Consider the following 27,595-nt stretch of genomic DNA (forward strand, 5'->3'; position numbering starts at 1 on the left):
AAGTTATTTTTTCCCTTTGTAATCTGTGGGAAGATATATTGAAACAATCTTTTTAAGAAACCCAATGATTTTAGCATGTAATTATTTTTGCTTGAATACATTATACCTTCTATGTTCTATGTATTCTCATCAGGAAGAGCTTTTCCTTCTGGTAGATCCCAGTTCTTGTTTCATGTATTACCTGGCAGTCATTCACTTCACCCCAATTTTGTTGGGGGTGGGGAGTGCGGAGTGCCCTTTCTTTCTGGCTCCTTTCATAAGAATTGACTTAGTCCTAATACACTGAAGATTCTTACTTATGACCGAATACTTTGAAACTCAGATATATCGAATATCCCTCTGCTTAAGTCATAACAGTGCTATAAAATTATGGAAGCTTGCTGGAATGTCTTTAAGGGATGAACTGCAGGTGGAAATTTACCAGTGGTCAAGATTCTACTACCAGAAGGGGCAATTTTAGAGATCAGTATCCTCATTCTTATATTGATTTTGAAATACCATACCTTTTATTTCTTTGTGTGTGTGCCCTGATTGCTTTGTAAAAATCACAATGTAGGGACCTGTGTCTGGCTCCCTACATGGAGCTTGCTTCTCCTTCTACCTATGTCTCTGCCTCTCTCTGTCTCTTATGAATAAATAAAAAATATTTTAATAAAAATCACAATGCATGTGTAACTAAATTCTCATTAAAAAAGTCTATCTTGACTAGCCCTCTTCTTGTTAACCCTGTTACTCTCATGTTCTTTAGATTTAACTACTTTTAATGGTTTACTGTTAACTCTTTATCTCTGTATCTGTATACATATTGTTTGGTTTCTATGCTTTTGATATAAATAGGATTATTGATATTTTGCAGCTTGCAGAATTTGGGGATTGATGTCAGTAGTTAGGAACTTCCTCATTCTTTGTAGCTATTGCATAATGTTCCAAAGGGTGAATGTGTCATGGTCTAATCACTTTAATGCCTATTTCTCTGATATCTTTATCACCAAAATTGGTTGACAATCTTGGAAGTATTCTCATGAAGTGAGGTTCAGAGGACCCATAATCTCTTATAATCTTAAAAATTATGTTTGTGCTTGTGTTCTTTTTTTTAATAGTTATATTTTTTTAAAGATTTTATTTATTCATGAGAGACAAAGACAGAGAGAGAGAGACAGGCTCCATGCAGGGAGCCCGACGTGGGACTCAATCCTGAGAATCCAGGATCACGCCCTGGGCTGAAAGCAGATGCTCAACCGCTGAGCCAGCCAGGTGTCCCTATGCTTGTGTTCTTAATAGAACTTCTTTCAGGTTTTCTAACAGTAATCAAGTCTTTTTTTTTTTTTCAAAGATTTTTAAAAATTTATTCATAGAGAGGCAGAGACAGAAGCAGGCTCCATGCAGGGAGCCCGACGTGGGACTCGATCCCAGGTCTCCAGGATCACGCCCTGGGCTGAAGGCGGTGCTAAACCACTGAGCCACCCAGGCTGCCCAGTAATCAAGTCCTAAACTTTGTGTGTGAAAGCTTTTTTTTTTTTTAAACACAGAAGATGTATATATTTGGAGTGTTTAATTTAGTGTTGCTTAAAATAGAATGATGAATAACATGTCCAGCATTTAATGTTCAGCATAGATGTGGGTAGGTAATAACACCTCACACTAAGCTACCATTACTGGGGTGAATGAATTACCCATATAATGATATATGAAAGAATTACAGTTTTTAAGCTCCCTATTTGAGCATAAGATACAACTAGCTAGGCCATGTCTATTTGACCCGTGTGGGGAGCCCAACGGGAGTCTTACTGGCATAAAAGAACAAAGATTTTTCTGATGAGATGTTCTGTGCCCTGTGCACAGAAGTATGAAATTCCATTAAAGGAAGCTGTTGGGGATCCCTGGGTGGCGCAGTGGTTTGGCACCTGCCTTTGGCCCAGGGCGTGATCCTGGAGACCCGGGATCGAATCCCACGTCAGGCTCCCAGTGCATGGAGCCTGCTTCTCCCTCTGCCTGTGTCTCTGCCTCTCTCTCTTTCTCTCTGTATGACTATCATAAATAAATAAAAAAAAAAAAAAAGGAAGCTGTTGTTGGAGAGAAATAAAATGGCTAATTTCATGTAAGAGTAGGTAGTATTTACTCGTGATCCATGTAAGACAACTCCTAAGTCTTTGGGAACAAAGGTGGCATGGGCTTGGTGATCCTGCATTAACATCTAGTAGTATAAGTACTTTTTATAAGTATCAAGCACATCCCCTTAACCGAATCCCCTTAACATAACCAAGAAGTAAGTTGTTATTCAAACATTGCAACCTACAGACAAGTAAATTGTGATATTAGAGTAGGAAGTGGCAGGTCTGTGTTACACTGCCTTTTTGATTAAGTGAATATTTTTTTTAATTTTTATTTATTTATAATAGTCACAGAAGAAAGAGAGGCAGAGACATAGGCAGAGGGAGAAGCAGGCTCCATGCACCGGGAGCCCGATGTGGGATTCGATCCCAGGTCTCCAGGATCGCGCCTTGGACCAAAGGCAGGCGCCAAACCGCTGCGCCACCAAGGGATCCCCTGATTAAGTGAATATTATGTGGGAAATGGATGTTACAAAAATAAAAGGAGCAATTAGTGATCAAAGGGATATCAGCCTAATCTGAATGTTCTCAATTTACAGTGCCCTATTAACATGATAAAAAGGGCGCTCTTTAAATAGGCATCCCTCTATCAATTTCTAGTCAGTTTATATTTAGTAAAGATCACATCAGAAGCTTACCATCAGTAGATTAATTTCACCTTTTTTTTTTTTTAATTTATTTATGATAGTCACAGAGAGAGAGAGAGGCAGAGACATAGGCAGAGGGAGAAGCAGGCTCCATGCACCGGGAGCCCGACGTGGGATTCGATCCCGGGTCTCCAGGATCACGCCCTGGGCCAAAGGCAGGCGCTAAACCGCTGCGCCACCCAAGGATCCCTAATATCACCTTTTTAAAACAAAAGTAGGATAAAAGAATTGTGCCCTAATCCTACTTAAGCCTAGTTCTGAGATGGTTTATGTTAATTTTTTTAAGCTGGCATTTTTAGATACTACTATAATGTGTTAGCTATATATTTAAAATTTTATTTAGAGAGTGAGCATGAGCTGGGAAAGAAGCAGAAGGGGAGGGGGAAAGAATTTTTAGGAGACTCGCATGCTGAGTGCAGTCTGACACAAGGCTTGACCCCACAACCTCGAGATCATGACCTGAGCCAAACTCAAAAGCCAGATACTTAACCCACTGAGCTACCCATGTACCCTTGTGGGGTAGCTATTTGAAAGCATAAGAATATGTCATAATTTAAAGTTGAGAGCTGGATTTTTTTTTCTTTTTTAAAGATTCTGTTAGAGCGAGAGAGATTACAGAGGGAGAGGGAAAGGGAGAAGCAGACTCACCACTGAGCGGAGAGGCCCATGCAGGGTTCAGTTCCAGGACCTCAAGATTATGACCTGATTGAGTCATGAAGGCAGACACCTAACTGAGCCACCCAGTCACCCTGAGAGCCGTATTTATTTGAAAATGCCCTTGGTTCTTGGGCCCTGTGAGCCTGCTGTATTACAGGCCTTGACATTTGTCCCATCTGACCCATTGATTAGAATATCACAAGTTGTAGATAACTTGGCTGTGCGTGGGTGTCTCCCAGTCTCCCAGAATTGATTGGGAGTAGTGGAGACATAACAGTAATAGGCTGTCCATTCTACACAGCAGGAAGGAGGAAGAGCAGCAGAGTCCCTGACCAAGGTTTCTACCTATAGTCTTGAGGTCCTCTGGACACCAGGTGTTTTCAGTTAAAAACAACAACAACAACAATGTAAGCTTCTCTCTGTGCTGTCTTCCCATGTTTTATTTATTGTTGACCAGTCAGCAGTTATAACCCTGATAGTAGTAATAGTAGCAGGCATTTCTCTCTCCATCTTGTGCCTTTTTGGTGGTCTTCAGCATGAGCATGCACGTACAGGAATGCACACATTAACGCTGGCTGGAGTTCTGATCAGCAGATGGCTTGCCAGGAAGCAGGCCCAGGTCAGTCTACCCCATGCAGGTGAAGGTGGATGGTCCAGATTTATTTCAGGGCCTCAGTTTCAGGTCAGTGGGTTCCAGAGGTAAGGACCCTTGAGACTCTTTGGGCTACTCACATACATGGGAAATGTGCTTTCCAATAGGGCCTGAAAAATGGTAGATGATAATCCTGAGACCTTTGCAGATCTCTGGATCCCCAGTCTTGCTAGAACATTGATCACTTTGAGTAAATATCAATAAAGTGTCCTTTTCAAGCTTTGGGCAGTTCTTTTTTTTTTTTTTTTTTTGACAATTATGTTAAATGTTTAATAACCTCCTGGTATCGATATAAAGACTTTGGTACATTCACTTAATGATATACTTTTTTTTCTTTTCTTTATTTTTAATTATTTATGTATAAATAATGTACATTGTCATATTAGTTTCATGTGTCCAATATTGTGATTCAACAATTCTATACATTATTTAGCACACATCATGATAAACTGTACTCTTAATTCCCTTCACTTTTTTTTTTAATTTATTTTTTATTGGTGTTCAATTTACTAACATACAGAATAACCCCCAGTGCCCGTCACCCATTCACTCCCACCCCCCGCCCTCCTCCCCTTCTACCACCCCTAGTTCATTTCCCAGAGTTAGCAGTCTTTACGTTCTGTCTCCCTTTCTGATATTTCCCACACATTTCTTCTCTCTTCCCTTATATTCCCTTTCACTATTATTTATATTCCCCAAATGAATGAGAACATATAATGTTTGTCCTTCTCCGACTGACACTTCACTCAGCTGGGCAGTTCTGTAAATATACAATACAGCTTTAAAAGTCTTCAGTGTGGGATGCTTGGGGGGCTCAGTGGTTTAGCACTTGCCTTCAGCCTAGGGCATGATCCTGGAGACCCGGAATCAATACCCACATCGGGCTCCCTGCATGGAGCCTGCTTCTCCCTCTGTCTGTCTCTGCCTCTCTGTGTGTGTCTCTCATGAATAAATAAAATCTTAAAAAAAAAAAAAGTCTTCAATGTTACAACTTTTTGCCTATTTTTTTTTCCACTTTCATTTTTTTAAAATTATTTATTTATGATAGTCACAGAGAGAGAGAGAGGCAGAGACATAGGCAGAGGAAGAAGCAGGCTCCATGCAGGGAGCCCGATGTGGGACTCCATCCCGGGTTTCCAGGATCAGGCCCTGGGCCAAAGGCAGGTGCTAAACCGCTGCGCCACCCAGGGATCCCATCTTTCATAATTTTGACATCAACTGGTGGGGAAAGTTCACATGGTTTCTTTTGAGATGTTAACCATTTTTAGCCTGTGCTATTTGTTGAGTATAATCCCATTGTACTTCCACCACCCCCAAGGCTAAGATATGTAGTAGTGCGGTTATTTTCCCTTTGGAAAATATTGGTTATTTAAAAGTTGAAGTGTCTTTTTTTTTTCTTTTGCACATCTCCTTAGAGTTTTCAGGTTGAGAGGTTTTACTGGTTGGGGGACTGAAGCCAGGGAGCTAGAAATGCCCAAATTTTGCCCTGGCAGTAGCACTGCCATTTGGGTTCCTTTGTTGTTGGAGGGGGGCGGGCAGGGTGGAGCTCTAGTGGGATAGAAAATAAGCTAATCTGTTATCAAATTTCTAGATACCCCAGTGTACAGTTCTAAACATTGATTTGAAGACTGGAGCAAGTGGGACTGCCTATAGGATTCCTTCTGCTTCCCATCCCCCACTCCGTCTAAGCCAGGACCCAGTGTCCATCCACAGGACTAAAAGGGGAGGGGATTGCAGAGATCAAGAAGTGCTGGTAGAAAAAAGTGCTAGTAGGTGGTCAGGGTTAAAAGAGGGGTTCCAACCCCATGTCACTCCATCCTTCACCCTGGTTGTAGAGCCAGGAAAAGAAGAGTTTCTAGGGTCTGAGGATCCTCAGCTTGGATTCTGCCTCAAATCTCTTTATTCCTTCTTGAAGAGCAGTAGGATACTGTTTTGAGCGTCCTTAAATTCTGTGTTCTCATTACCTTACCCCCCCAGAGAGATTTCTGTAGATAGCTCACTTCCTGAGATAGTTTTCTGCTACTGTAAGTACTTCATGGGGGTGGAGGTAGGCTGTATTTGAATCTGAATGGATTGTTTTTTCTTTTTAAAAAGATTTTACTTATTTATTCCTGAGAGACACAGAGAGAGGCAGAGACACAGGCAGAGGGAGAAGCAGGCTCCCTGCAGGGAGCCTGATCCCAGCTTGATCCCAGAACCCCGGGACATGTCCCGAGACAAAGGCAGACGCTCAACAAAGGCAGACGCTCAACGCTCAACCACCAACCACCGAGCCACCCAGCCATCCCTGAATGGATTTTTTTTCATTTTAAGTTATGAAAGTTATACATGCATGGGTAAAAACAATGTTCCTAAAAGATTTATGATGGCATCAACATTCCATAGCCTTTTCCTCTCTCCTCTCCTAAGTTGCATCACTGCTATATGTACCTCACTCCTGAGATAAATTTAAACTAGCATCAAATTTCTTATTTTGCAGATTTACAGTGGATTCTCTTCATAAGGTTGTTAAAACGGATAGCATGTTACATTGCATTTTCCTCAAGGTGGTCAACATGCCAGATATTTGGTGGATAAAATCTGGTGCACAGATTCTTTGTAGCCTTTCCAGTCAGCTTGAGTCCCTGTCTGTGCTGCTGCCATCATGACTTTCTCTGACCAGCAAAATGCAGCAGTGACATGTGTAGCTTCTGAGCTTCAGCCCCTGGAGGCCTTGCCCCTTGGTCTCATGCTCTTTCTAAACACTGTTCCCTTGTGAACAAGCTTGAGGGTGAGACCTTGGGTAGAAGGAGTGACCGCTGGAAAAAGGCCTGGGTTTCCCAGTTATTAATGACCATCCCAGATGGAGCTCCTGATACAGAGTGAGCTCTGCAAGTGTATGTCTCTATAGAGCAGAAGAGCCACTTAGCTGAGCCTAGATTAAACTGCCAAACTAAGGAATGGGAGCAAATAAATGCTTGTGTAAAGTCACTTAGTTTGAGTTTGTCACTTAGTTTGTTACCCAGCAATAGACAAGGATACAAATCTAATAATGCCCCGAATCTAGTTAATGAAAAAGCATTTCCTTTTTTTAAATATTTGAGAGAGTGTGCTCATGCACGTGCACACACACAGAAACAGGCAGAGGGAGAAGCAGGCTCCCTGCTTGGCAGGGAGCCTGAGGCTCAATCCCAGGAAGGTCACAACCTGAGCCAAAGGTAGATGCCCAACCAACTAAGCCACCCAACAGGCGCCCCAATAAAAAAGCATTTCCAATTAACAAATGAGCAACTTCCTAGAAGTGACTTAGCTTATGCCTAATGGGGGAATTAGTGGGTAAATGGGACCATTAGGCATAGTTTTCCTTTGTTGAACAGTCTCATCCAAGTTTCCATGCTGAAAATTTTCACATTTCTCAGAATTAGCTTTACACGATCACTTTATTTGTCCAGTGAAAAAGACATTTTCTTTAGCTAGTGTTTCACCAAAATATATCTTTTATCTGGCATTTTAGAGAAAAGTAGTTTCTATTTTTCCTTCCTATTGAGTAATTTAACCATGGAGTTTAAAGGAAAAAACAAAAAAAAACCAAAACACCAAAAACCTCCACAACTTTTTAAGCCTGATGTTAAATGTTGAGAAAAACTGGAGATAATAGAAAGTTTTTAGTTCGGCAACCAGGATTCCCTTTTAGTAAAACATGTAAAAATGAACAGGAAGAGGATGAGTGCCATACAAATAGAAAAGGCAATTCCATTTAAACAAGTTCAAGACCAAATCAGTTTGGCACTTGAGGCTATTTGGCTTTGTGAATAGAGTTCTTCTGGTCTAATACAGTTCTATGTCACTAGTAGAGTCAGAACTAAAAATCAATTTCTTTTCTGTGATAGTTTAGTGGTATAATTCTTTGGATGTTTGCATTCCAGATTTCCTGTGTATTTAATTTACTATTTTCTTAATCAGAACTGTGGGTCAGGATCTCCACTCATGCTGTGATCTGTCCGTGGTACTTGGCAAAGCTCACTAGCAATGTGAAAAGATTCCCAGCCAGCCATGAAAGCACAGTTGATTTAAAGCTATCTGAGATGGTAAGAGAGCAAGGAAATCACACTGGGACACTTGACGTTGGTTCAGCACTGCTGAAGTAAGACAGCAAGAGTATAGCACATCACACACACACACACACACACACACACACACACACACAGCCCTAACCCTGAGAAATACCTTTGTCACAGTAGAATTGTTTATAGTGGCATTCAAGAAAGCTAGAAAGAATTATGTGGCATTTAGAGTTTCCATGGAAATTGTGTCATTTCCTTTGGAGGTCTTCAAAGTGGCCTTTCTGAGATAACATGTTTCCCCCCTGAGATTGAAAAGTTCCCTCTTTTAGACTTGTGATGGGTTCCCATATACAGAGGAAGTATTGTGTAGGGGTTAGAAACCTGGGTGCTGTCGAATGGGACTGTTGTGTATTGTGATTATGGAGGTCATTACACAAACATACATATATTGAAATCCATGGAACCGTATGATGAAAGGGACTAAAGTTAGTTTTACTGTACAATTAAACCCACAGGGGTGCTGAACCTAGAGTGCTTGGGTTTTGTGTCAATCACAGCTCCATTGTTCATTGATTGTGTGACTCTGGGCAAGTTACTTGTGCTTTAGTTTTCCCATCTGTAAATGCAGGTAATAGTAATATCTCCTTCATGGTGTTTGCTGTAGAGATTCAGCTAATATATATACAACACTTAAAACTGTGTGTGGCTCATTGCATGTGCTTTATAAGAGATAGCTATTATTATTATAATGTAATATATGATCCTAGCAACCATTAGCAGTCTGAAATACAACTACCATGAGGTGGTGCCCTTATGCAGGAAAGAAAGAAACCCTAGGAGAATGCAAATGCTTCTAAGCAAATTGTTTTATTTTGTTTTGAAGAGGGAGCATGGGTGTGTGTGCATGGACACACGGTGGGAGGGCAGGGACAGAGAGAATCTTAAGCCCATTGTGGTGCTCCATCTCACAATCCTGAGATCATGACCTGAACTGATCTCATGACTCTGAGATCATGACCTGAGCCGAAATCAAGAGTCATATGCTTAACTGAGCCATGCTGGCGCCCCTCTACTATGCAAATTTAAGTCTGCTCTGTTGCTATTTTCCAGGGAATGGAAAGCCCAACCAAACAAGAAAATCCCCTCATTCTCCTAATTCATTCAATTATGGATTGAATGCCTGCTATTTTCACAGACTTACTGAAAAGTTAGAAAGGACCTTGGCATTCTTCCCTTCTAAAATCACCTGATGATGTGTTCTCTAGCACATGTGTGTCTTGTTTGTTTGTTTGTTTGTTTTGGTGTGTCCTGTGTTTTTTCAGATTTGCCACAGCTACTGGCTAGAGGTACTGATAACGTCTGCCATTAAGCATCATATCTATTGCATCTACCAATGAGAACATTAAGACCAGAGAAATTCTTCTACTAGGTTGATTACCTACAAGGTAAATTCTGTGAATTATCCGGGAGAGAAAAGGAAGCTTTTGAAACACAAGAACCTGGCGGGTCCAAGCCACAGGTATCTTCAGGATGCTCTAGATAGACTTAGTAATATTCAGATCATGAAACTCTTGTACTAAATGAGAGAATAACAATGCTCTTTGACATGAAGGGAAAAAGTGAGGCATCATTCCTATATGGTGTTAAAATATTAACCTTGAACCGTTCCCCTCTCACTACTGGACATTTAGGGGGGGCAGACAACATGACACAGTGACTTTCAGAGCAGGCAAAGGTGCTATCTATTCGATTCACATGAGTGTGAGGTCTTGTTTTTAATGTTTAAGCATTACTCTTTGACAGTTGAGAAAACAATCCCCCTGGGAGGAGGAAAGCAGCCAAGAGAAAATGGAACAGTCTGAGAAAGAATGGAAATGATTCTATTGCTCCGCAAGACAGAGCCAAGTGGGAGGGGAGCCAGGATAAATGATCAGAGGCTGTCTACGAAACAGCTCGCCTCAGCTTGAGCGCTGGGTGCCTACTCAGTGAAGCAATAACAACTTTGCCACGGCTGGCACAGCTGGAGCTCCACGTTAGTCATCTGCAGGGAACTGGCCTTCATCTCCATTTTGTAGGAAGTGTCTGATCAAGAAACACAAGCATCCAAGATTGCATCTGTGCTGCACTTCTCCCTGGTTGTCATGGGAAGTGAGTGTTGCAAGCAACATAAACAAATTTAGACTCTGGGGAACTACGTGGTAAAGTTCTAATCGCCATTTATGGTGATTAAAAATACAAGATGTGTTAAACTTTGTTTCAGTAACTTTGAAGAAAATGCTGCTGTTTCGAGGGGGAAAGGAGAGAGAAAGTATAACAACAACAGCAACAACAAACCTTTGAGTTTAATGTTAAATAGAAGTCAAGAACCTTTGATGACACATATTTTACTTGTTTTAGACATGAGTACAAAAGAGGTGACATGCAGACCACCACAAAGCTGAACTTGTAAATGATCTAGTATAAACTTGCTTAATTGTTTTCTGGCCACTCAAAACAGTCTGTTCTTTTCTTTTTTTTTTTTAAAGATTTTATTTATTTATTTATTCATAGAGAAAATGAGAGAGAGAGAGAGAGAGAGAGGCAGAGACATAGAGGCAGAGGGAGAAGCAGGCTCCATGCAGGGAGCCCGATGTGGGACTCGATCCTGGGACTCCAGGATCACACCCCGGGCTGCAGGCGGTGCCAAACTGCTGCGCCACTGGGGTTGCCCCAGTCTCTGTTCTGTGGAAAAGTGAGCGGGTTGTCCTGACACTTGGCCATTAATTTTACTTATTCCTGCATGCTGCCATAGTGTAAATGATTACTGATTCAAGGGAGGTCTTCATACTTAGATTACTGGATTAAGAAGTATCAGTAAAGGGGTGCCTGGGTGGCTCAGTTGGTTAAGTGTCTGCCTTCGGCTCAGGTCATGATCTCAGGATCATGGGATCAAGCCCTGCATCAGGCTCCCTTACTCAGTGGGGAGCCTGCTTCTTTCTGCCTCTACTGTTGCTCATGCTCTAAATCTCTCAAATAAAATCTCAAATAAATAAAATCTCTAAAGAAAAATAAAAACTATCAATAAACTAAATAAAGCTCAGAAACCAATACAGTAACAACTTAAAGTAAAATCTACCGTGGAATTGAATATACCAGTAGTGATCCTGGGCTGCATTTTTCTTTTTAATGATTTTTTATTTTATTTATTTATTCATGAGAGACACAGAAAGAGAGAGAGGCAGAGAGAGAAGCTTAGGCTCCATGCAGGGTTGCGGGACTCCATCCCGGGTCTCCAGGATCACGCCCTGGGCCGAAGGTGGCGCCAAACCGCTGAGCCACCCGGGGTTGCCCTGGGCTGTATTATGTTGACAGCGTATGGAGTAAACATAGATCCTAGCTGAAGGCCTCAACTGTCTGGGCATGGGGCATCTTTTTTGTCTGTGGTATAGGAAACACTCTTTCTTGGCTTTCCTGCCTGTTTTTCCTGAGAATTATACAAGGACCAAGAGAAATCCAACATCTTTCCCTCCTTTTGTAGGTGAGAAAATGAAGACTTGAAGACATTAACTAATATAACCAGGGAAACTAAATTTGCCTAGTAAACTGTACTGTTTGAAACTTCTAGCAAGATACCCTGAAACACCTGTTTCAGTCAAGCTTTATAAAACAAAACCATTGAATTTCAGAGGTAAAAATCTGAGAGTATAAATTATGAACACTTAAAAACTGGATCTTTATTAGTCAAGAGGTCTAAAAGAGACATTAAGGAGGAATGCTTTGCTTTCTAAAATAATTCAGAAGTTATTAGAGTGATAGCATTAGTTCTTAGGTTCTATATTTCTTTTAATTTTTAAGATTTTTTATTTATTCATGAGACATAGGCAGAGGAAGAAGCAGGCTCCTCCCAGGGAGCCTGATGTGGATTCGATCCCAGGACCCCAGGATCACATCCTGAGCCAAAGGCAGACACTCAACCACTGAGCCACCCTGGCATTCCTCTATATTTCTATGTAAATGCCAGGTTTTGACTTGTAAAATTAATGGCGTTTTATTTTCTCCAAAATAAAAACTGGAAATTAAATTTCTCAACTTGGGAAGCTACTGCCCTCTAGAGGAAAATATATAAAATATATAAATATAAGAAGTACTTTTCATTTGTCACCAGGACTAATGGGGCAGGGGGAGCTGTTAGTGGCATTTAGTATCTGGGGAGGGATGCTGGCATCCTGAAATGCAGTTTTACACATAAGGGGCTCCCTTCCCCAAGATGCCAATAGTATTTACTTTGAAACATGATGAAAGCAAGATCTACAGTTCTTACAAGTTACATCTTAAAATGCTAGCCATTTATTCTAAGTTGTCTTAGTGAGATGGGGGGCTAGGGGATGGATGCCTGTTGACTGAAGACATAGGTATGTCTATTAATTCTATGGTAAACCTTAGTCTACAAGGAAGTTCATGGATCTGACTGCATTTCAGGCCAGCTAATCCCACTAGCATTTATCTAACATTGGGATCTGGGACTTGACTTGCCAGTTATTCACTGTACACAGCTACAGTGCTATTTACTCAGCTAGGAATAATAAAAGGTAGACTTCTGATTGATGTAGACCTACAGATGAAGCCATGGAGTGTTCCACCAGTTGGATACTTGATAACTATATGGAGCAGAGGCACTATTCACTTCTATTTTACTTAAGCCAATGTATTTTGGAGACTCATTTCTTACCATTTTTTTCATATGCCAGCTGCGATGTTGCTCTCCCAACTAGGCTGTAAATAAGAAATGACATCTGGTTTGTTTATTTATTTATTTATTTATTTATTATTTATTTATTTATTTATTTAAAGTTTTGTTTTGTAATCTCTATGCCCAATGTGGACTTGAACTCATGACCCTAAGACGAAGAGTTGCACGCTTCTCTGACTGAGCCAACTAGGGACCCCAGTATATGGTCTTAATAATGCAAGAAACTTGAATGTAGCTTAACTACTTTTTACGTATATTAGGGTCACATACATACATATATACACCTTACAAAAAAAACCTTGTATATACAAATTCAATACATTACAAACAGGTACAGTCCTGGGTGGTTCAAGAAGAGTAGGAGCAAAGACAGCTTTATTATGGTTATATTTATGTATGTAGTTATGTTAATATTCAGTGAACAAGGTCAACTTCATCTGTTTTTTCTTCTGCAGATTGTACACAAGGGAAGGAGGCTTCTTGGTTTTATAGGCCACACTTCTCTTGAGGCGCTCTCCTTTGATGTTAACGATGTGTGGCAAGAGAGGGGGCCGGACGGTCAGAACTGTTCCTTGAGGTGTATAGCCTCGGAGATGCAGTCTGTCCTTAAACTGAGGTGTTACTGCAACCCAACCTATGCAGGCATGGGACAGAACACAAAATGGTGTTAGCAAATATCTTCTTAAAAACACCTACCCCAAGCTCAAAACGGAACACCAAAGGAGGCTGCTGCTCCTTCACTCGATTTTTAAAGAAGGCATGCATTTGTGAAAAGGTACAAATTTATTTTTAGAGTAGGTTTCATTTAATGAATAAACTAGTATGTATTTCCTAAAATCCTCAGTTTATGTCAATTAAATGCACATTTCTAAAAAAATCTACTGTAAGTCAGTAAAGGCTACTTTATTCACCTTTTAAAAAGTGCTTGGTGTAAAATTACCTGCAGATGAAAATTTGATGTCAGCCATTGCTTTAGATTCCCCAAGTCCTTCTTTTAATGTAATGTCTTCACCAACAAGAGGAGGAAATCCTGCCATTCGTTCTTCTCCACCCATTGGAATCTGCCATTGAGATAAATATTCTCAGCTACTGAAAATCCCAAATCACTTCTTGTTCCAATGAAAAGCATGGGAGCTCTGTGAAATGAAGCCTACCCCAGTGCCAAGAACTGCATGTGAACATGTTTCTAGTGGTAACCTCCTGATAGCAGAATCTTTATCAGTTTACACTATTTTTACAGCCCTCCATTAAGCTTTGCAGAGTAATGTTTGGCAATTAAGATAATATCCTTCAGGGATCCCTGGGTGGCGCAGCGGTTTGGTGCCTGCCTTTGGCCCAGGGCACGATCCTGGAGACCCGGGATCGAATCCCACGTTGGGCTCCCGGTGCATGGAGCCTGCTTCTCCCTCTGCCTGTGTCTCTGCCTCTCTCTCTCTCTCTCTCTGTGTGACTATCATAAATAATAAAAAAAAATAAAAAAAAAAAAAGATAATATCCTTCAAAATACCTTAGTTCTCATAGGCCTGGCTGGCCTCAAAGATTAATCCCTGCCTCACTGCAAGTGAAGGGTACATGTATGATGGATAAGGTTCAACTTCTGTTTACAGATGTGTCCATGAATGGGAAGTAGCTGGATAATAACTTATTAATAGATCTCTCTGGTTTAACATTAGGGACACAAAATAGATGTTACAATATGGTCCCTGCCCTCAAGGAGGTCAGAAGGTGGAAAGAACATGTAAACAAATTACAAGGTAAGGCATGTGATGGGAGGCATCTATTAAGTACTACAGTTGTGGAGGAAGAAGTTATGAACACATTTTGGTCAAGGAAAACATTAATGAAGAAGCAATATCTGAGTAGTACTGTGAGCAATAGGTTGAAATTACTTACTAGAAAGGTATTCAGGGTTAGCATCAAGTATAGACACAAAAACAGGAAAAAGGATGAGTTCGGGGAATTGTAGTTGAATTGTCTAAGGTATGTTCAGTCTGTGTATGTGTGTGTATTAGTGACGAGGCTATCAGTTTAGATTTCTTAGTAATGTGGAAATACCAAGGAATTAGCAGGAAAAAGAACAGATAGGAATAAAAAAATACTGTGACCTGCTTTGTATTTTGGAAAGATCTCTATAGTGCAGGGTTTCTTAACTTCGACACTGTCGACATTTTAGGCTGAATAGTTTTTTGTTGTCGGGGTGGGGAGGCTGTCTTGTGCATTGTAGAATTTTTAGCAGCATCCACCAAGTTGTGAAACACAAAAATGACTCTAGTCATTGTCAAATGTCCCCTGATTGAGAACCACTACTTTAGTGGCTGGGGAGATATACTGGGGGAGGAGGAGGGCAATAAAAGCTGGAAGCTAAGAAAATAGGTTCTCAATAAACCTAATGAAACCAGATTACAGCTTGAATTGGGAGGCTGGATTCAGTGATAATCAGGAGGCAAGGCTGACTTTGATTTGGGAGGTAAGAAAAATGGGATGGAAGAGTGAGTCTCTGAGCAGCCCCCCCACCAAAAAAAGTTTCCGTTACAGTAGGAGAGAAGACTAGGATTGTTACTTTGGAAAGTATCAGTGATGTCCGCTCTGAAAACTACACAAATACATTAGGATAGAGCACCACACAGGTCCTTTTTTATGAGCACCATGTTATATAGAGTAAGAAGTTTTCTTTCTTGTGAGTCCTTAACTGTATTTCACCTCATATATTATTGTTTGGCCTAAAAAGTGAGCAAATATAACAGGAGAACTAAAGGCTTTTTTTTTTTTTTTTAAAGATTTTATTTATTTATTCATGAGAGAAACAGAGAGAGAGAGAGAGAGAGAGGCAGAGACACAGGCAGAGGGAGAAGCAGTCTCCACGCGGGGAGCCCGATGTGGGACCCGATCCCGGGTCTCCAGGATCACACCTGGGCTGAAGGCAGTGTCAAACTGCCGAGCCACCTGGGCTACCCCTAAAGGCTTTTAAGTGTAGAAAAATCAATAGGTTCTATATTGCTGATTGCCTTTATATGCTCACCCATTCTGCAAATCCTACAAGTCTCTGGAATATTAACCTTATGGCAGTTATTTCAATGGAGTTTAACTTTAGTCTGGCTCTCTTAGGAAATACAGAGAGAAAGAAGCATTTACTTCTCAAGTCAGGTTTATTTTTATCCTCCTTGAAGGGCAGGCAGGTATATATTTTGGATTTTGGCTTATATTCAGTTGCATTAACACTAATTAATGCTCAATCATTTCTGCTGGATGTACCTGGTGTTTTTGTAGATGTGTTCCTTCAACATCATTACCAACACTTACAATGTTGATTGTAAAAAGAAGGAACAAGCAGGACCCTGAGTTTTGTTTCGTTTTTTAAAGATGAGAGGGGCGTGTGGGTGGCTCAGTGGTTGAGTGTCTGCCTTTGGCTCAGGTTGTGATCCCGGGGTTCTGCGATGGGAGTCCTGCATCTGGCTCCTTACAGGGAGCCTGCTTCTCCCTCTGCCTGTGTCTCTGTCTCTCTCTCTGTGCCTCATGAATAAATAAATAAAATCTAAAAAAAAAAAAAAAAAGAGAGAAACTGTAACATACCTACAAGGGGAAAGTAGAGCAGGAGTGAAAAACTAAGATAATCTGTAAGCGTCTGGGATTAAGAACCTAGGAGGAGGGCTTTTCTACTCAGGCCAGGACTTATCAACCTTGGCACTATGGACATTTTGGACCAGATAATTCTTTGTTGTGAGGGTCTGTCTTGTGCACTATAGGATTCCAGCATCATCTCTGGCTTCCATCTACCAGAAGCCAGTAGCAACCCCAATTGTGAGAAAATGTGTAACTTCTCTTCATTCAGCGCTATCTGATATAACTTTCCGCAATGATGTGACTGCTGGGCAGTCAAAAGTGGCTAGTGCAACTGAACAACTCAACTTTAAATTTTATTTACCTTAAATTTATTAAAAAACAATTTTTTTTTTTTTTTAAAGATTTTATTTATTTATTCACGATAGTCACAGAGAGAGAGAGAGAGGCAGAGACACAGGCAGAGGGAGAAGCAGGCTCCATGCAGGGAGCCCGACGTGGGATTCGATCCCGGGTCTCCAGGATCGCGCCCTGGGCCAAAGGCAGGCGCCAAACCACTGCGCCACCCAGGGATCCCCTTAAAAAACAATTTTTTAAAAAGATTTTATTTTTTTATTCATGAGAGACACGGAAAGAGAGAGGCATAGACACAGGCAGAGGGAGAAGCAGGCTCCATGCAAAGAGCCCCATGTGGAACTCGATCCTGGATCTGCAGGATCATGCCCCTGGGCTGAAGGCAGACTCCCTTAACTGGTGGGCCACCCAGGTGTCCCGAATTTATTTAAATTTAAATAGCCACTTGTGGCTACGGTATTGGCCAGTGTAGTTTAGAAAAAACACAAGTCCATACTATTCTAGGATGAGTCCAAATAACCTCCCTTTTCTCATAGAGCTCACTTTACTTTATAGCCAAAATCCTCAAGCAGAACAGGTGAGGAGAGAGTTAGCTGATCATATAACAAAAATGGTAAGTTCAACAAAGGCTTTCTTAGCAGGGCTGTGAGGCTGTCACAGTGTACGTTAACCTAATTGTGTAATCTTCAAAGTGTGTGGCTCACCTTGAGTAATGTATGACCTGCATGCTTCTGATACACAGTATCTGCCCTGTCCAAGGAAGTAATGTGCACAGGGAGGAGGTTGGAAGCCACAACTGTAAACCAAGCCGACTGATTTCCCTTAAGAAAGGAAGAAAATAATTATTTTACAGAATGAAAAACTTGCAAAAACCGCATATTACAAGTTACGATCAATGACCCCTTTGTCCCCCTAAATCAAGCTCCTTTTCTAAGTAAATGGAGTGTAATTAAATATAAGTAGAGGAAATACACAAGGAGGGGCACCTGGGTGGCTCAGTCAGTTAAAGTGGCTAACTCTTGATCTCAGCTCAGGTCTTGATCTCAAGGTGGTAAGTTCAAGTCCCAGTTGCGCTCCATGCTGGGCATGAAGCCTATTTAAAACCCCTACACACAAAGAAATGTGAGTAAAAGGAAATGCTTTAATTGCGCATTGTAAAGTGTAAATTGTGCAGTGTAAAGTTAACGTTCTGTGGGCTTTAATGAAACATAAATGTGTAAGGCTAAATTGCTAACAATTTATGAAAAAACACAAAACCCAAGAAATATGCTATAGCACTGGCCTCCAAGTTGCATTTACTGTTGCTGGACACATCCATGTTTCATTTCCCTTTTTTCTCCTCTCTTTGGGAAAACGGAGCAATTCTGTAAATACTAAAAAATCCCCAGTATGATGCTATGTAAGTGAATATCAAACAGAAAAGCACATACATAAATGTATACATATCTTGGGGATATAAGGAGTGGGGGAAGGGAGGCTGGCTTGCTCAGGTAGGGGAGCATGTGACTCTTGATCAATTGTGAGTTCAAGCCCCATGTTGGGTGTAGAGTTTGCTTAAAAAAAAAAAGCTTAAAACAAAAAAGTGGGATTTATTTAATGCATATTAACCATGTACCTAAAGGTTGGACCTATTTTTTTCTTTTTAACCTATGATTTCCATGTGAAACAGTACCACAGGATAGGGACAGCATCTTTTCCTCATGCCAAGCTGTATGGGCATTCAATAACCTAATGAAGATCTAGTTTTTGAGACCCACTACTTGTTTTTCCTCCCATTTCTTTTCCCCAAGTTTTTATTATGGACATTTGCAAACAAAAAAGTATAATCAACTTCCTACACAGTCATGATCTAGTTATCAACATTTTGCCAATCTCGTTCATATACCTGCATCCTTAAAGTAATCCTACATCATTTTTTTTAACAGTACAGACTTTCCTTACCTGCAGAAAATCTATGCGGCCTATGGCACCCAAAAATAGAACCATTCCTGGTTTAAGCACAAAAGTTCTTGGAACAATGGAACATGTTGGCAAAACAATATTTACTTCTTTTTCTGTTAGAAGGTTTAAAATCTGTAAAGCAGAGGACAGATGTTTTAGAGAATTACCTTTATTGAAGATATATTGTGATATACCCTCTAAGGTAAAAAAGTGATAAAATAAACCAAAGTATGTCAGAATTTGTTGCACATAAAATTGCTATATTGTTTAAATCAATTTGCGGATGGCTCTACTCTTGTTTCACAATGTAATACTGAGTAACCCGCAAAACAACTTACACGGGAGTATGAGACTTTGTATGTCAGCAGTATCTCTCAAATGTCAAAACTGGTGTGAACCGAAAACACCTTTGAGTCATTCCCAAAACAGCACTATGTTCTCTCCATCAAGGCTTCTAGGGACCAGTAGTTATCAGCCAAAGGTAAGGCAATATACCACCTTCTATCCCAGTGGCAAGTATGCATGCATTAAATGAAAAAAACACTCATTCTAGGAGCAGTTAGAGAGCGCTGAAGAACGCTCTTCCACATTCTGGTCTTCAGTTTTTTTATTTCCCCTGAAGTGTCAGCAAAAAATGAGAAAGTGATGAATTCTCTGGCTTCTAAGAATGAAGAGTTCCAAGAAACTAGAGAAAATAGAAAGGAAACCCAGGAAGCACAAGATTCTGATAGAATTCAGGGAATCAAAATCTGATTTAAAAAGAAATATTATGGGGACATTTGGCTGGCTCAGTTGGTAAAGCATGTGACTCGATCTCAGGGTTCTGAGTCTGAGCTCCACACTGGGTGTAGAGATTACATAAAAAAAAATTTTTTTTTAAAGAAATATTAGTCAGTAAAAAAGTGGATAAAAAAAAACTTCTGTGAACTGGATTAAGAAAAATAACAAGGAGGGGCGCCTGGGTGGCTCAGTTAGTTAAACATCTGACTCTTGGTTTCAGCTCAGGTCATGCATGATCTTAGGGTCCTCAGATCAATCCCCACATTGGGCCCTGTGATAGGCTCTGAGTCTGCCTGAGATTCTTCTTTTTTAAAAGATTTTATTTATTTATTCATGAGAGAGAGAGAGAGAGGCGCAGAGACACAGGCAGAGGGAGAAGCAGACTACATGCAGGGAGCCTGACATGGGATTCGATCCTGGGTCTCCAGGATCAGGCCCAGGGCTGAAGGTGGAGCTAAACTGCTGAGCCACCCCGGCTGCCCTCTGCTTGAGATTCTTTCTCTCTCCCTCCCCACTCTGCCCCCTACTCTCCTCACTTTCTCAAATAAATAAATAAAATCTTAAAAACAACAAAAAAGAAAGATAAGTAAATAAAGAACACATGAAACCTAGAGAGCCTCACAAGCAAATACATAACAAGGAGCCTGCAAGTACTTTCCCTCAGCATTTGTATTAAAAAAAAGCATATTAAAAGCCACCTACAGGGGCACCTGGGTGGCTCAGTTAGTTAAACATCTGCCTTCCATTCAGGTCATGATCCCAGGGTCCTGGGATACAGCCCCACATCAGGCTCCCTGCTCTGGGGGGAGCCTGCTTCTCCCCTTCTTGTGTACTCTCCCTATCAAATAAATAAATACAATCTTAAAAAATAAAATAAATAAAAGCCACTTGCAGTAGAAGCCTTTTAGCCCTTTTTAGCAGAGACCTTAACACTTTTATTTCTCAGCAGAGTTCTTTGATTTAGTTTGGGAAAACACTGGTTTAAGGCATCCAATAAACTTATCAATAAACTGACAGAAACAAAATGCCAGAGACCTTTTAGATCTAATGACTTGAGGGTCTCATTTTGCTGGCTACAATATTTAGCAAATTCTTGCTTTTCTGACTATTTGACAAGAGGGTACATATGACTAAAATACCTGCTATCCTTGACTTGAGTCTAAAAGGGAAGAAATCAATGAATGGTGAAGTTCAAGTGCTGGAACATTATTAGAAAGCAGTCCAATTACTCTGAAGTTATGGATTGCTAAGGAAGAGAAAGTTGACACAAGCCATTATATTTTGGACCACAGAAAAGGTGAAAGCTCCATATGATTCTATGATATGGGACACTATAAGTAGAGCATAATTTTGAGAATGAAACTAAGTGATTCAGATAACACAAAGAAGGAAAAGAAGCTAAGACACCACTTTTCCTAGGCATAAACAGGCATAATTAGGCAAACCAGGAACTTGTATCAGTGACCAGATTCAAAGGAAACTGATTAATGGATCTGTTGTAAGGCTGTATCCTGGATGCATTCTTCAGTCAACCTATGACTTGGATGATAATCAAAACTGCAAATGAATAAAAAGTTGTGAGATTTAATGAGTGTATAGGACACGGGCTTAATTTAATGAAATAAAACAAAGTTGCCCAGGAGATCCTGCAATTAGAGTAAGATGTATAAGGGCAAGAGAGGTGGAGTTAATCCTATTCCAAGTTGTGCTCATCTGAGGATACTTATACAAGACACTTAGTTCTTAGTGTCATATTTTAAGGACAAAAACAAATTAGAAAATATTCTGAATAGAGGCCTGAATTGATGAAAAGCCTATCTCTCAGAACAGCCACAAGAAACAAAGAGAAATAATCTGGATTATGTCAGCACTGTAAATGTTCAATGTTTGTAGGATGAACTAATGAAAGAGAAGAGTGAGAAGATATAGAACATTACCCTTTAAAGTAGTTCAAAGTCTAGCAAGGAAAACAGGCATTCTGTTCATTCCATGCAGGACCATTTAAAGAACAATGGGTACAAGTTACAGGGAGACTGTTCAGCTCAACACAAAAGGCAGGTCAAAGGCCAAATGGGTTACCATGGGAGATGAGGTGACACTGCTTTAGCTGAGGGTAAGTCACTCCTTATTTCAGTTCAAGACAAATGGCTATGTTTAGAGGGAATTCAAGCACAGAACATGTGGCGGGACTGCAGTGATATTTGTTTTCTTCCAACCTCAAAATCTAGGATTTCATAAATGTCTCCCTAACTAAGGTAACAACCACAATAACACAAAGAGGTTGTGAGCAGTAAAGCCTACAAAATGGAATACTGATCTTGATGGCACATAGATCACCCTGAACTGCTTCTATGAATGAATCAGAACTGAGCCTAAAGTGAAAGGATACTCCTTTCCTGTGTTCTGCCAATTAAGACAGTACTTGTGCAATTGAAAGTTAATATTTCTGGGGTGCCTGGGTGGCTCAGTCAGTCAAATGTCTGCCTTTGGTTCAGATCATGATCTCAGGGTCCTGGGACAGAGTCCCGCATCAGGCTTCCTGCTCAACGGGGAGTCTGCTTTTCCCTTTCCCTCTGCCCCTCCCTCTTGTGCTCTAATAAATAAATAATCTTGGGAAAAAAAAGTTATTATTTCCAAAAGACATGAAATACATACACAATTTTCTTTTGTAATTCCAGGGGTGTCATGAAACCAGTGGGCATCTTTTATATCTTGTGGAGTTAATTCTACTCGTTTGGTGGATTTATCTGCAACCATAGCAGGTTCATTTCCCATGTCAAAGGCAAGTGAATCAGCATCAAACTCAAAGGCAGCTTCATCTTTCCGTTCTTCTGAATACAAGAACGTCCTTCCAACTCTTCCTAGAAAAAGTTATATTTAAGCTATTAGTCATTCTTTTGAAGCTTTTGACTCCAGACAGATAATTCTTATTCTCCTTACTTGCCTCAAAAACAAGTTACTTAGACTAACTATGGTGCTTGGAAGCAAGACTACAACGATACTTTTTGTCAAAGGCAATGGGAGTCAGACTCTTGCAACGGTCAAATGTGTGGCTAGCTGTGTACATTGGGCAGGGGGTTGGGTGGGTGGGGGAAAGTTCTGGAAATCAAACTGTTTTCAGTGAAGGAAGGTTGAAAAAAGATACTAAGGAAAGAGGGACGAGGTAATTTAAAGCTGTGTTGTGGAGTCAGCAACCTGTGCTGGTTTGCACGGAGAGTGTGCTGTTTCTCAGTGAAAATGCTTCGATTGCTGGCAATTGGCTACGTGGGTAGTTGTTGCAGGTTTCCTCTCCTGGATTTCTCCAAGAATCTACTGTTTCAGTTTTCTCAGCACAATGAACTCTGGGATTTCAAACAGTAGCCTTGCCTCTAAAGGGCCTCTTTGTTCTAGAATAAGGGGGGTTGTCTCTCCCCACAAAAACTCGCTAGCCCCAGACAGCTGTATTTCAGGTTGCTCAACAAAAAAATGCTAGCATAGGCCCAACAAGAGTTTTCCTATAGAAGATACTTACCTACTACATAACCACGCCTTTTCAAGAGCTTAAGCTGATTTTGTTCTTGTGGACTAAGATTTTCTTCAGCTTCAGCTGCATCTTTCTTAAGCCTTTTTTGTCTTTCAAACATCCTATAAGGTGTTGGGTTGCAAATAGGAAACTTCAGAAGGTTTAATGTAGTACCTGAAATACCAAAGAATAAAAATGTTCTTATAAACATTTTACAAGAGGAAATAAGGGGAGGAAAACTAACATTTTTGAGGGGCTGGCTACATTGTCTCAGGTACTGCTATTTACTTCACTTAACCTTCAAGACAACCCTCTACAAGATCATTCTCATTTTACAGATGAGGAAACAGGCTCAGAGACTGGATCAAAGGCTCAACTTGGATTTGAATCCCAAATCTGCAGACCCGCTTTCTTTCCATTTTCACTGTACTACCATCCAGTATAAAAGCACTTCTGTGTATAATTCAAACAAAGTCTGGACAGAGAAGAACAGCTTATTAAAGTTAAGCACTGGTTTCAAAGGAACAAGAGTTTTGCCAACAGTTAAATACCAACAGGGTCACAGAAAGACCCATTTTGCGATTACCAAAGTTTCTTAAAACCGCACAGTTGACATTTTTTTCTCAAAGCCACACACCAAATGACAATTAGTGAATTATTCAAATATTAAATGCGTATAGTATTTGGATTTGATCTTACGAATAAACTTAAGAGAGGGTGGAAGTTTAGAAAGTTGAAAAGAAGAAAAGAAAAAGTTGAAAAAGAAGAAAAAGAAAAGAGAAACATACAAGGTAAAGCTACCAGGGAAACTTCCAAGAGAGGAACTGGAGCTCTGCTCTCTGGTTCATCTACAGTGCCTCAAGAACAGTGACTGGAACACAGAAGTGCTCCATAAATATTCCCATGAGAAAATAAGTCTAACATATACTAACTTTCCAAGCACTAGGCTGACACAAAAGACAGGTGTGACCATAGTAGGGAGAGAAGTTTTATTTTTTAAAAGATTTTATTTATTTATTCATGAGAGACAGAGGCAGAGACACAGGCAGAGAGAGAAGCAGGCTCCAGGCAGGAGCCAGATGTGGGACTCGATCCCAGGACTCCAGGATCAGGCCCTGGGCTGAAGGCAGGTGCTAAACCGCTGAGCCACCCGGACTGCCCATGAGGGAACTTTCATTTTATTATTTTTTAAAGATCTTATTTATTTATTCATGAGAGGCAGAGAGAGAGAGAGAGAGATAGAGAGAGAGAGACACAGGCATAGGGAAAAGCAGGCTCCATGCAGGAGCCCGACGTGGGACTCGATCCCGGGTCTCCAGGATCACATCCCGGGGTTAAAGGTGGCAGTAAACCGCTGAGCCACTGGGGATGCCCGGGAGGGAACTTTTAAATGGAAGGCTCCAGACTGCGCCCCACGTGGGCATTAAGGAAGGATGGACTAGAGGCCTGGGCCGCAACCAGACTTCCCAGCGTCTCAGAAAAGAGAGGAGGCAGGCCTCCCGAGGGCTCACCAGGCCAGGGGGAGATGGTGGCTCTGTCGATAGCCTCGGCGCCCTTGGCGATGCAGTAATCGGACCCTAGGAGCGTGTTGAAGAGAGTGGACTTGCCAGCGTTGGTGGCGCCAACGAGGTACACGTCGCCGCGGTAACGCCAGGAGCGCTGGAGCGCGGAGATCAATTCTTCCACTCCATAGCCAGTCTTGGCGCTGATGAGCCGCACGTCCCTGAGCACCGGGCGGGCCCTGGCGGCAGAATTCGAATTCTCCGCCCCGTCTCGCTGCCCGTCCTCGCCGGCGTGCCGTGGCCCCCGGCGGCCAGGGGGCCGCAGCAGCCCTGCGCGGGTACAGTCGTCCCACAGTCGCTCCCGGAGCCGCTGCAGGTGGCCGGGCGCGTCCTGGGGCAGCAGGTCCACCTTGTTCCCCAGCACGATCAGCTGCCTGGGGCCCACCAGCGCGGGCAGGTCGGGCAGCAGGGCGTCGGGCAGGTCGAGCAGGTCCACCATGTAGAGCACCAGGGCGGGCCCGGGCCGCCGCAGCGCGGCGCTCACCAGCTCCAGGTACTGCTCGCGGCTCATCTGCACGCGCAGGGCGCGCCGGTGGTGCACCAGCAGCCAGCAGCGCTGGCACACGGCTCGCGCCAGCCCGCCGTCGGTCTCCGCCGCCGCGCTGAGGAACTTCTCGCTGGGCAGGTAGCCGGGCACGCCCGGGTCCCGGCAGTGCAGCTCCGCTCCGCAGCCCGAGCAGCTCAGGCCGCTGGGCGGCACCGTCGGGTCCGGGTGTCCCACGACCGGGTGTCCCCGACTCCCGGGCGGTCCCTTCTGCGGCCGCCGCCGCTTCCGTCGCTCCTCCTCCTCCTCCTGCCGCTGCTGCAGTTCCCGCAGCTGCTCTTCGACGGTCGGTGCAGGCTCCGGCTCCGAAACGTACTCCGGGAACAGAAAATGCTCCTCCACGTCAGTCCCCCCTTCGTAACCCCCAGGCGCCGCTGAGCCACGGGAAAGCCCGCGTACCAGGCACGACGGCTGCTGGGAGGAGGGCGCGGCCGCACGTCGCTCGAGAAGCGGACCCCGAGAGCCATGGCCGGCCGCCGCGGGAGCCGATCCCCGCAGGAAGGGCCGCAGCAGCCGGCGGGCGAGGCGTGCAGGTAGCATGGGGAACGCGACCCAGGGCGGGAGGCGGAGACGCGTGCGCGCAGGCGCACTAGGGTCCGAGACGTGCGTCAAACCCGAGACCGGAGCCCGGGACTACTGGTGGGCGGTCGTTTGTCCGACACCAAACTTCGAATCCTGTGAGTTCTCGCGAGAATGATCTGAGGCCCGAGAACCCTTTCTAAGCTACTGCAAAAGCGTCGGCGACCTGGGCCGAGTTGCGTGGGCCGGAGAGGCCAGTGAGGGGTTGCGTACTTTAGGGCTTCTGGAACGCGCCACTTGCTGGCCCGGCGGGCTTCTAGTGAATCACGTTTTTCAAAGCTTCTTGGTTTTGGTCTTCAGAACCCCTCCCCCCAAAACGCCGCGTCCTCATGGCCTCAATTAAAGCCTTTTATTAATAAATCTTTATTTTTTTTATCAGGTGTTATTTGTTCAACGATATCGAAAAACAAAAAAGCTGGCGGGATCCGACCCTCAAACTATAGGAACATTCCTCGCAGCCACCAGTCTGCAGTTTGCGCGTGCGCAGCTCTAACCCTCGCTAACCCAGCCGACGACTTGCGCAGGCGCAGATCTTACGTTGGCGGCTTTGTGGGTTGGCCTCGGCCCCGAGAAGCAGAGCATTCTGGGAACGCCGGAGACGGAAATTACTTCCCCTCACGCTGCGGGCGCTGGTGGCTGCTGCGCGGTTTTCTCCGGTTTCAAGAGTTAGGAACTTGGGAACCGTCTGCCAGTATGTACGACGCGGACGAAGGTAGGTGAAACTACTCGGAACGCTCCGCGGCGAACTAAGGGGGGAGAAGCGGGGACCTGAATTTGCGGCCTCTCCTCAGTCGCCGCTCGAGTGTTCCCGGTGGTGGCCCCGGCGTTCCTCAGGCCGGGATCGTGAGCGTGGAGGGTGCGGGGAACGTAGCGCTAATGCCCCCGGTCAGCTGATTCCGGTCTCTCCACTTTCGGCTCCTGGGTGAGTCTGACACCGCCTTCCCGGACAGAAATGGCGCGCCGAGCAGCAAGACAGAGTCCATTGTTTTTACTTTGAAGCAAAGGGCTCCATTCTGGATTTCCCTCAAGGCCGTAGTGGATTTATGGAGCCCCTGAATTGTGGAGTGTCAGCCTGTGCCACGCATACAGCCGGGCTAAAGAATAGCGTGTGTGTGTCGGGGCACATCCCTTCGTGATGTCACACGTCCAAGTCAATGGTCTTTAAAGATGACCTTTAAATTCCGTCTTCCCACAAGATGCCAGAGTGTTCAGGTGTTATGTATCCTATTGAATACGGCCACTATGTCTTTATTTTTTCCTTTCACATGTGGAAATCTTAGTCGTGGTCTAGTGTATTTTAATTATTTTTAATGCTCGGTCTCTCATTCTCCACAGCTACTATTTTCAGACTTCACTTTTTTCCTGACTCCCAATCCTGTGGCCACTTCTCATGTTTCTCTTTATTCCCAGGCCACTCTCGGGAGAAAAAGAGGCAGAAGCATAAACTCTACTGTTTTAGTCTTTTTTTTATTTTTGTTTTTTTAAAGATTTTATTTATTCATGAGAGACGCAGAGAGAGAGAGGCAGAGACACAGGCAGAGGGAGAGAAGCAGGCTCCCTGCAGGGACGCCGATGTGGGACTCGATCCCGGGACCCCAGGATCACACCCTGAGCCAAAGGCAGACGCTCAACTGCTGAGCCACCCAGGAGTCCTACAACCAGATTGTACAATAATCTAATTATACTTTATCCACTACATTAAAATAGCTCATGATAAGAACGTTAATGACTTCTCAATTGACAAATCAGAGGGACCTTTTTAAAAAAATTTTATTGGGGCACATGGGTGGCTCAGTGGTTGTGTCTGCCTTTGGCTCAGGTCAAGGTCGTGGGATCAAGTCCTGCATCGAGCTCTCTGCAGGTAACCTGCTTCTTCCTCTGTCTATGTCTCTACCTCTTTCTCTCTGTTTCTCATGAGTAAATAAATAAAATCTTT

General features: G+C 42.8%; 2 protein-coding genes across 2 annotated transcripts in view; one reads left to right on the forward strand and one right to left on the reverse strand.

Moving 5' to 3' along the window:
- Nucleotides 1-13,197: 13,197 nt before the first annotated feature.
- On the reverse strand, nt 13,198-25,764 carry NOA1 (nitric oxide associated 1). Its single transcript, XM_025435808.3, has 7 exons — nt 24,486-25,764; nt 22,984-23,148; nt 22,128-22,333; nt 18,693-18,824; nt 17,456-17,572; nt 13,780-13,900; nt 13,198-13,473 (listed from the first exon to the last, which is right to left on the reverse strand). Exons 1-7 carry the CDS (start codon nt 25,618-25,620, stop codon nt 13,247-13,249), a joined length of 2,103 nt encoding a protein of 700 aa, XP_025291593.3. The 5' UTR covers nt 25,621-25,764; the 3' UTR covers nt 13,198-13,246.
- Nucleotides 25,765-25,785: 21 nt separating this feature from the next.
- Nucleotides 25,786-27,595, forward strand: part of POLR2B (RNA polymerase II subunit B) — a 47,111-nt gene continuing 45,301 nt past the window's right edge. Inside the window, exon 1 of the mRNA XM_035709558.2 lies at nt 25,786-26,371. Within this exon, the coding sequence (XP_035565451.1) occupies nt 26,353-26,371 (19 nt within the window). The 5' untranslated portion in view covers nt 25,786-26,352. The remainder of the gene's footprint in view (nt 26,372-27,595) is intronic.

Source organism: Canis lupus, chromosome 13 (genome assembly GCF_003254725.2).
Source record: "Canis lupus dingo isolate Sandy chromosome 13, ASM325472v2, whole genome shotgun sequence".
Taxonomy (NCBI): Eukaryota; Metazoa; Chordata; class Mammalia; order Carnivora; family Canidae; genus Canis; species Canis lupus.

What these genes read in the sequence shown, in the direction of transcription:
- NOA1 (XM_025435808.3), bottom strand. Translation starts at nt 25,620, where the DNA reads ATGCTACCTGCACGCCTCGCCCGCCGGCTGCTGCGGCCCTTCCTGCGG. An exon ending in GCCGCATAGATTTTCTGCAG is followed by an intron (nt 17,573 to 18,692) that starts GTAAGGAAAGTC and finishes TCCTTTCTTAAG; the next exon opens with GGAAATCAGTCGGCTTGGTT. An exon ending in CATCAAATTTTCATCTGCAG is followed by an intron (nt 13,474 to 13,779) that starts GTAATTTTACAC and finishes ATGCCTGCATAG; the next exon opens with GTTGGGTTGCAGTAACACCT.